Genomic DNA, 9,534 nt, shown 5'->3' with positions numbered 1-9,534 from the left:
GCAGTAGTTAACAAGAAAATTAGAATAATAAAGACTTTCGATCAAGATTCAACTTCAGAATTGATTATCTCAATTGATCATTGACTTAAAAAATAAAAACTTTAATTTCGGGTAGATTGGTTATGGTCATTGAGGATCAGTCCTCTAACAACCAATCTTTCCCTACTTTATTGATAACCTTCGGATCTGTCCTTTGAGTTATTCCCTAATTAATAAACATAACCTTCGGATCTGTCCTTTGGTTATGTCTATTAATCGCATTAAAAATTAAAGACCCAATCCCTAGTCAATAAACCCGGAAAAGCCTTGTTTATTTAAACTAGGATATACATTCTCATAGCAAACTCTCCGGGCATTGATTACCCATTCGAGAATGCTATTTGTCACTTATATAAGATTGGTCGAGTATTGTATTAATCATAAAACACGGCCTCTTGTCTAGGATTAATATAATAACATAATAAATATAGAAAATGCATAAATACCGAGAATTAAAGAACGATAATCCAAAGTCTCACAATTGGTGAAAATCAAACTTCCATTAATCTTGATCGAGCTAGAATTAGCTAGACATGGAAAATAAAACAAAGCAATGAAAATAGAAAACATTGTGCCGTTCTTCCTCAAAATTGTCGCTTCCTCCCGTTGTAGCTTGTGTCTCGGTCTCCAAAATCGTTCCTTCTTATGAGGTTCCGCCAATTCGCATTCTTTCCAAATCTGTTATTTCCATCGTTCGCTTTGGCATGCAATTCTTCCCAATTCGGTTGTTTCCTTTCTTCATATTTGCCAATGCAATGGTTTCCAATTTAGTCACTTTCCAATTCAGCTTCTTCCTTACATGTCGATCGCAAGAGGCGAAATATTTGCTTGCGAATTAAGACTTTTCGAAAATCCTTCGATTTGGGCAAGATCAAACCTCTAGCTTTGGACATAATCAAATCTTCCATCTTAATTTGGGTGTGATTCTTTGATTTGATTTAAAAATGTGCCAATATGGTTCTAACCATTCTTTTTATAGATTTGATATCCGAATGCTATAATCTGTCCATATCCAAATAAAACAACCAATTAGTCTCATTAAAATATAAATGATTTGATATAATATTAATGCAATTAAATGACCTATCAGGCCATGATGCCAAGAACTTCTAATACTTCTTCAGGTAAATGAATTGGGCCAACGCAGGGTTAATAGTGGTAAGATCTATACTTTTTAGTGGAGAGACCATGGGTTTGACTCTTGCGGAAGTGGGTAACTAATGATTTTGAGCAAATTGCACAGGCACCCCAAAATGGAAGCATTAACACCGACACCCCACTTTATGTTTAAAAGCATTGCACCCCATTCAATACACACTAGTCCATTCTTTGTCCGTTAATCCACTTTAAAATTTTTAAATTCCAAAATAACCTTACTCAATCGATTTGGCGATGTTGGTTTCTTTCTCTGTTCTGCTGTCTGTTACTCGGCATTCTTTCATCTTAATCGTTGGATGATTAACCTCGGCATTACGGCCGGGTTGTTCTTTGGAGGCGCGCTCGTCCCGTTTCGTCTGCCTTCCCTCTCGTGTTCATCTCCCGGTCTTGTTGGGTGTGGTGTGTTTGTTTCGCCGCGCTTGCAACCTTGCGATGTCACCATCGGCTGCTCACTCCTATATGGCATATTGCTCTCGCCGCAATCGTCCTCCACCCACCTCTCTTTGCCCTTGCCGTTTGCTTTCGTTCAATCTCAATCGGTTTGCCACCCCCTCTTTTTTCTTTTCTGTTTCTTCCTCTTCCACCTTGCTTCTTTCTTCTCTTTCTTCCTCTTCCTTGTCTGCTTTCTCTTAGGTTGGTTTCTTTGACCGAGGAGGCATTGTAATAATAAAAGAGAGCCCTAGAGTGAGAGCGAGAGTTGCAGGCTTCTCGGTTTTGGATTATAATAGCGAGTTCTCAATCTCTACTCGACTACAAGGAGGTTGTTGTTCGCCCTGCTCTTTTTCCCTCTTTCTCATCATCCTCTGACTTGGCTTGCTCATTGCAATGCATTTCCAAAAACACTGCCTTAACCATCACCACCATCGCCCCATTGCCAAACAAAACTACAGAGATGCCCTAACTAAATCCATCCTCTTCTTTGAAGGGCAGAGGTCAGGCAGGCTCGACTCTGCGTGTAATGTTCCATGGCTCTAGGAATGTAATTTATGATGATCAGAGCATACAAGAAATCGAAGCATTGGATGATGGGCGAGAAGCCTGTTATGTGTTTCGAACTGGCGTGCATGACTGTAATGCTGATGTTCTTCCGGTGGGATTCAATAGATTTCTTGAAGAAAGTAAAGGGTATAATAGTCTTTGCAAAAATATGACTAACCATTCAAACAGAATAGGACTTAGGTGTTTTTTAAACATAAAGTGGGGTGTCAGTGCTTTAAGACTTTCATTTTGGGGTGTCAGTGCAATTTGCTCAATGATTTTTGAAGTGGTAAAAAGTGAAATCCAGTAATATTTCTCACTTAAGTGGGCTCCAAGTGAAAACTCTATGTTTTTTCTTGAATGAAACATGATGAAATGGGTTGGGTTCAGGATATTATGGGCCTGATAAGATTAGGCCACTAAGGTTGTTGGGCTTCTTACGAAAATAGAAGGTTATTAGGCTTCTTACGAAAATAGAAGGTTATTGGGCTTGGGTTTATAAGGAACGGCTCAACTACAACAATGATATCACTGATAATATTTGATACCATATCGAACCAGGATAAATTTACGTAATGCAGAATTCTATTACTAATATTTCAGTATCTTTGCCATCCAAGTTGCTGTGGTGTAGTGGTTATCACGTCAGTCTTACACACTGAAGGTCTCCAGTTCGATCCTGGGCAGCAACAATATTGTAAATAAGTTTTTTTTCCGTAGGAACTTTCTCTCTATTTCTTTCTCCACCAATGCTCAATGAGCACTGTGTCCTCTATGAATTTTCAACCATTAGATTATTCACAGTTTAATTTGATTGATGAACCAAACTGATTAGGCCAATTTGAAAATATTATAGTTTTTATAATTAAAAATTCATAAAGAACATAGGGCACTGGTTGAGAGTTGGCTGCTGGATGGCTCTTGTGGGCCCTTGCTCTGGCAATCTCCACCACAGCCGAGTGAAGAAATCGTACCAAATGGTATTTTTCTAAGCAATACAACACAGCTCCTTCACATGCTGCCAATCAACAAAGCTTGAAGCTTCTCTGGCATTTCCTTAAACTAACAAAGATGGAACGAGGATGCAAAGTGGGGACATGGGGTTTCATCTAAACAATAGAAGAAAAAAAATTCAACCCATGCTCTGTGCTGTTACATTCATGAATGACCAGAACATCAAATCGCCATGGGTTTATTACATGTTTGTAGCACCATCACCATCACCATCACCACCCACAACTTCTGCTTCAGAGCTGTCAATGCACCGCGTTGCTTACGTATGGAAGTGAATGTGTGAGTCTTCACCAAGAAACAATTTACTCAGGTTGATTCCCAGAAACTTAATCCACAACAACCCAGAAAATGTAATGTGGTCAAACAAATACAGTAGTTCTTCTTATCAAAAAGAAACAAAGTAGTTCTTTATTGAAAAAGGATGGAAAGCTATGGGACATTATTGCAGATGCCATGGTTGAATTCTCAATTGGGTAGCTGGAAAACGGCATTGGTGTCTTTACCAAAGCATGTCAGAAATGATTTAGCAGCAAAGAGAAAGGGAAAAAAGGAATCTTGGAGATGGATGCTGTCTCTTCTTCTCTCATTCTCTTTCAACCTTCCTTGTAAACTACGCGTCTAGCCATCTACGCGTCAAATCCCCATTAAAGAGTAATGCTTTTGCACTTTCGCTTTCTCTTCTTCCTCTTACAACCCCTGAGATCTACTCAATACACATCGATTTAGTGAAGCAGTAGCGGTAGCAGCAGCAGCACCACCACCACCACCAGTATTGGATGATTGAATCTGTGTGGCCAGTAATGCAGATATGCCAGGAAATGGATTCTGAGCAACATCGCCGCAAGAGAAAGCACATTCCAAGACGATTTCCTTTCCCCTCCTTAGTCTCCTCCCATTGTTTCATTTCCATTTTCTTCCTCTGCTTTTGCTGCTTCGTTATCCTTGTCTTCCTTGACAGCTTTTCCACCATTAGCCCATCTCCCTTTCGCCCTGTTCTGATCGTCTCTCGCTTGCCTCTGCTGTCCTCTTCAGCATTGGCCACCAGAAATTCCATCTTACGTTCTGCAGATCCGAATGATGGGGGACCATTATCATTCATGGTTGAAGATCGGGTCTTGTTCCATGACCATGTTTTGCTGCTTGTGTCCAAGAGGAGAACGATGGCGATGAAGGGTCTTCCTCTACTGCACTGGAACACGGTATTGAATTGTGTCTACCAACCTCTGCTCTTCTCCAGTAACACCGACAATTCTACTGAATCAAATGAGTTAAGTCAGGAAGACCACCAAATCACCTCAGTTCCTCCTCTGTCCACGGACGAATTCGATAGTTTCAGGTTAATTGTTCGTTGTCCCACACCTCCATCTAATCACTCCACTAGGGTTCTTCTCCAGAGGAGAGGAATTAGGGAACTTCACCGCAGCAGAGGAAACGAGTTGCGAGTTGGGTCATTAGGGAATGGAAGTCATCATTCAATTCATTCATGGGAGGCACTGCTGGTCTACGGTGCAGCTCTGGATGGAGACACGGCTTTGGCATTCGTCAAAGGATTGAATCTTCGGCCTGATAGAGCCTCGGATCCAACGCAATTCCTCTGTCACTTCGGCTGGGGAAATTGGCAGAGAAAACCCCAATTCGTTTTCACCACACACGCCCTTACTGCAGCACAGGAAGTTGTTCGGTGCTCTCTTCCTGCTTGTATTCGAAACAATCCCTCTAGAGCTAATGGAATCAGAGTCACCATTGCTGCAGCTTCATTGGGAACATCTGGGCGAGTGAGGACTCCTCCCCGTTACACTCCCCTACCTTCGGTGGCCAAGATCTTTGACTTCACCACCACTACCACCTCGGAGAAGAAGAAATTTGAGATGTGTGTCTGCACCATGGTATGGAACCAAGCTGCCTCCTTACGGGAATGGATCACCTACCATGCTTGGCTTGGGGTTGAGCGCTGGTTCATCTACGACAACAACAGCGACGACAACATCAAGCAAGTGGTCGACGAACTCGATCAAGAGAACTACAATGTTAGCAGGCATGTTTGGCCTTGGCTCAAGACCCAGGAAGCTGGTTTCTCCCACTGCACAGTCAGGGCGAAGGCTGAATGCAATTGGGTGGGATTCATAGATGTTGATGAGTTCTTCTACTTCCCTGTTCCCTCTGTCAACAGAGGGGTTCAGAGCAATAGCTTGGGATACCCAGGTCGTGATTCCCTCAAAACCCTCGTCGCGAATTTCTCCTCCTCAGAAACCATTGGTGAGATCAGGACAGCTTGCCACAGCTTTGGACCTTCAGGGCTAAGAACACCTCCTCCACAGGGAATGACGGTTGGCTATACCTGCCGGCTTCAGAGCCCAGAGAGGCATAAATCCATTATACGCCCCAATGCTCTTGATGATACACTACTCAATGTGATTCACCATTTCAAGCTGAAGGCAGGGTATACATACCTCAACCTGCCACAGAGCACAGCTATCCTAAACCACTACAAATACCAGGTGTGGGAAGTTTTCAGGGCCAAGTTCCATAGAAGAGTTGCTACCTATGTTGCTGACTGGCACGAGAACCAGAATGAAGGGTCCAAGGACAGAGCACCTGGGCTTGGAACTGAGGCCATTGAGCCACCCAATTGGCCACTTCAGTTCTGTGAGGTATGGGATACAGGGCTCAGGGATTTCGTAATGGCTAACCTGGCTGATCCTGAAAATGGGGTTTTGCCCTGGGGGAGCTCCATTCATTGATAAACACACTCTTTGTTGGCCTTATGCACAATGAATCACTTGTACAATTACACCCATTTTTTTTCATTCATTCTTTTCACCTTTTGATCCTGTTTCTTGTATTGCCTCACACGGAATCCAGTCAGAGAAGCCATAGAGATCTGTAGGGTTTTACATTACTGTAATTTGTAACATGACACAAGCAGTTTTCCCATACTAAAATTTTATTGATTCATTTTTTTACTTCTCCTATTTTTTCAGTTAATGGCGTGTTGTGATTGTGTAAATTTCCTTGTTCCCATGTAAAGAAGCTGTGAAAGTCTTGCGACAGCGGAGAAGACAAATACTCCTCTATCGAACCATAGCAAAACTTCAAGAGCATCAATTATCTCATTAAATCTGAAATACTGCAAATCAATTTTAAAAGCAAAATGAAGACAGAATTGTCTTCGAAAGATAGATCTCAGATTTCAGAGATCTTTCAAGATCTGAATTAAAATATTCTGCTAGTCATGCCTCTTCAGCTTATCTCATAGTATCAGAAAACGAACAAATTAATAGTAGCAGATATCTTGACACATCATGAGATGTAAAAACAAATATAACAGATGACTTGATGCTACATCATGGAATTCCTTATTGTTTTTCATCTTGAGATCCTTCCTTCTCCATTTTCTGCAAAATAAGAAGAAGAAAAAAAGCCATTTCAAGTCAGAGAGCCCTCTGGCAGCAGCAATATTAGTAGGATGAACACCATACCATGAAAATGGATTAAAAATCGCTTCAACCCCAACTACCAACAAAAACCACTGAAAAAGAATGACAATGGAACTGGCCCAATAGGGAAATCCCAATTCATCGGACCTTTCGATACAATCAAATAGATTGCCACAAGGGCACCATATTCTAGGAATGGATATAAGGCAATAGTAAGAATATACTCATACAGTCTGAGAATTAAAAAAGAAAAAGAAAAATAAAGAACCCTAAGTTACACTAGACTGGACAAGCCAGTTACTGGTTGAAAAGCATGCCACCTCGTTCAATGACTGATCGGTCTCCAAAGATTCTCAATGCACAAGACCCAACTCCCAGATAAGGATCCTCTTCAACTCCCCTTTTCCCAATTGAGAGTTTCAACAACCCAACCTGTTCTTTTAAAGACATAAATTTATGCTAGAAAGGGATAATACCTACAGAACATGATTAGTTTTATGAAATGAAAAAAAGAGAGAAGAAAACTTTCACCCAGCAAGAGAGAAACAAGAGACAGAGAGTGCAGTTGCTTGAATGAGGGTTTCAGACTTTCAGGAACACGGTTTCTCCCATCACTTTGTACCTTCCCCAAATTAATTGGTTTCTTTTTCAGATTAAGGTTTTTTGGACATGGTTTCTCTTTTCTTGCAATCAACCCCAACCTACTGGTTTTCTCTTTATCAAAATGTAACTTGACAAGAACAGCATCTATGTGCCCTTTCAAATCCACCATTGAGATCTCAGAACTCAAGCATCGGGACTAGTCCATGGAGGAATATTAGCTTGCGTATGCAGTCATCCATATTCTTAGCGCACCCACTTTCCATTGGACTAGCCTCATCTTGAACCAACACTAGCTAGATCTAAATATCCCTCCGGGAGCAATAAATAACGACGAAAAAGTAGCATCTAGACAGAAGGGTATCAATTCAATCAAAGACAACAAGGTATTGAATTCCACCCTAGGCAGTAAAGGATTGACCGCAACGGTCTCTACAGTTTTATTGAAATCCATTTCTTTCCCATTAAATGGACCTTCTTTTCTTCTTTTTTTTCTACTTTTTTTCTTCTTTTTTTCTTCTTTTTTTCTTTTCCTTTTATTTTTATATTTTGGTTGGTCAGGACTTCATTTAATTTCAATACCATTGGGAATTTTTTTCTTGAAATTCTAGAGATCATCCTCACTCATACTTCTGATACCTGGGAGTGGTTTTGTATTACCTAAGATAAGAAAGGAAGTCATATTTTAGATAGTTCTAGAAGTAATAGCATCTAGGTAAAGGTATTGCAGTTTTTTATTCTTGTCCCCAACAATTAGGATTTTACAGCCATTATCTCAGTTGGTGCACTTTATTTCAGTTGAAATCAAAACCAGATTTCAGTGGGAAAGCATAAAATTATAGTGAGATTCCAAGCTAAACTAAGATCTCAAGAAGATACCTGAGATATTTATGAGGACATCAGTGGGTAGTTCCGAGTTTACCAGCGACGCTAGCGTAGAGATCATCCCACGACAGTATCTATGTGGGTTCAGAGATTATCGGATTGCTAGGGTCCTATGGTTTGATGAGGAGCACAGCTCATAGGCAGTTTGTCATGTTATTTTCCTTAGTCTTAGTGGGTTGGGTAGTAGTTTGCTATTGATTTTTTTTAATTTTATGTTTGAGTCTTTGTGGGCTGGGCCTAGAGTGTATTTTGGCCCATTTTTGAATTAGTTTGAGTTTGGGTCATATTTTCTACTTTAGTTGGGGTTATTTTGGGAATTCAGCGTGTAGGGTTGTGAGGGACTAATTTTATTATTTATATCTTGTATGTGAATCGTTTTTGGTAGCATAAATGAATGAAGATATTAAAAGATTTCCCTCTCTCTTGCGCAAATCCCTTTCTTGGCGTGGATTCTTCCTCTTCTCTTCTACTTTCTCCCTTGCATGAATCAGCTTTCTCTTTGCTTCTTTTCTTTTGCATTTTTGCTTTCTTCTCTCCTTTTTTTCTTCTTTCTCTCTATCAATTCTTTCTATTCTTCTTCTCTCATTTTTCTTTTCTTTTCTTTCTTTTTCTTTCTTCCTCTTTCCCTGCTATTTTGTCTGTCAGAACTAGAAAAAGCTTATGATAGAGTTCCTAGAGCATTAATTTGGCAGGTACTAGAGAAAAGAAGTGTTGCAAGTAAATATGTAGACATAGTTAAAGATATGTATGATAGTTCGATGACAAATGTAAGAACAGTGGGGAAACAAAGTAATGAATTCCCAATTATAGTTGGACTACATCAAGGATCACTTTAAGCCATTTCTATTTGCACTTGTAATTGATGAATTAACCAAAGACATTTAAGATGAGGTCCCTGGTGTATGCTTTTTGCTAATGATATTGTGTTGATTGATGAAACTCAACTGGGGATTAATACCAAATTGGAATCATGGAGAGCAGCTTTGAAATCAAGAGACTTTAAACTAAGTAGAACGAAGACAGAATATCTAGTTTGTAACTTTAGTCATGATCGTGCAGATGATGAGGTGATGATACTTGACGATAAGGAAATTCCTCAGAGTGATTGTTTTAGGTATCTAAGTTCAATCATAAATAAAAGAGGTGATATAGAGGATGATGTTTCCCAAAGAATCAAAATAGGGTAGATGAAGTGGAGAAGTGAGGGGTCTTATGTGTTCGGCGTATTCTATTAAAGCTTAAAGGAAAATTTTATAGGACCGTTGTTCTACCAGCTATGATGTACAGTGCAGAGTGTTGGGCTGTTAAAAAGAATCATATAGATAAACTCAATGTAGTAGAAATGAGGATGTTAAGATGGATGAGTGGTAACACTAGGAAAGAAAGATAAGGAATGATCATATTAGAGTTGGTTTAGGAGTTG

General features: G+C 40.0%; 1 protein-coding gene and 1 non-coding gene across 2 annotated transcripts; both read left to right on the top strand.

Moving 5' to 3' along the window:
* The first annotated feature begins 2,794 nt into the window (after window positions 1–2,794).
* TRNAV-UAC (transfer RNA valine (anticodon UAC)) lies at window positions 2,795–2,867 on the top strand. The gene has a single exon. It is a non-coding gene; the product is annotated as a tRNA-Val (tRNA).
* A 744-nt stretch (window positions 2,868–3,611) lies between these two features.
* LOC149006873 (glycosyltransferase family 92 protein RCOM_0530710-like) lies at window positions 3,612–6,603 on the top strand. Its single transcript, XM_089165466.1, has one exon. It carries the CDS (start codon window positions 3,966–3,968, stop codon window positions 5,928–5,930), a length of 1,965 nt encoding a protein of 654 aa, XP_089021592.1. The 5' UTR covers window positions 3,612–3,965; the 3' UTR covers window positions 5,931–6,603.
* The last annotated feature ends 2,931 nt before the right edge of the window (window positions 6,604–9,534 follow it).

The sequence above is a fragment of the Hakea prostrata genome, chromosome 8, assembly GCF_041222555.1.
Source record: "Hakea prostrata isolate BN-2017 chromosome 8, UWA_Hpros_2, whole genome shotgun sequence".
NCBI lineage: Eukaryota > Viridiplantae > Streptophyta > Magnoliopsida > Proteales > Proteaceae > Hakea > Hakea prostrata.
The sequence above is the reverse complement of the archived record's forward strand: the minus strand, read 5'-3'. Positions and strand labels throughout refer to the sequence as shown.

Coding starts and splice junctions, on each gene's coding strand:
- LOC149006873 (XM_089165466.1), top strand. CDS start 3,966: ATGATTGAATCTGTGTGGCCAGTAATGCAGATATGCCAGGAAATGGAT.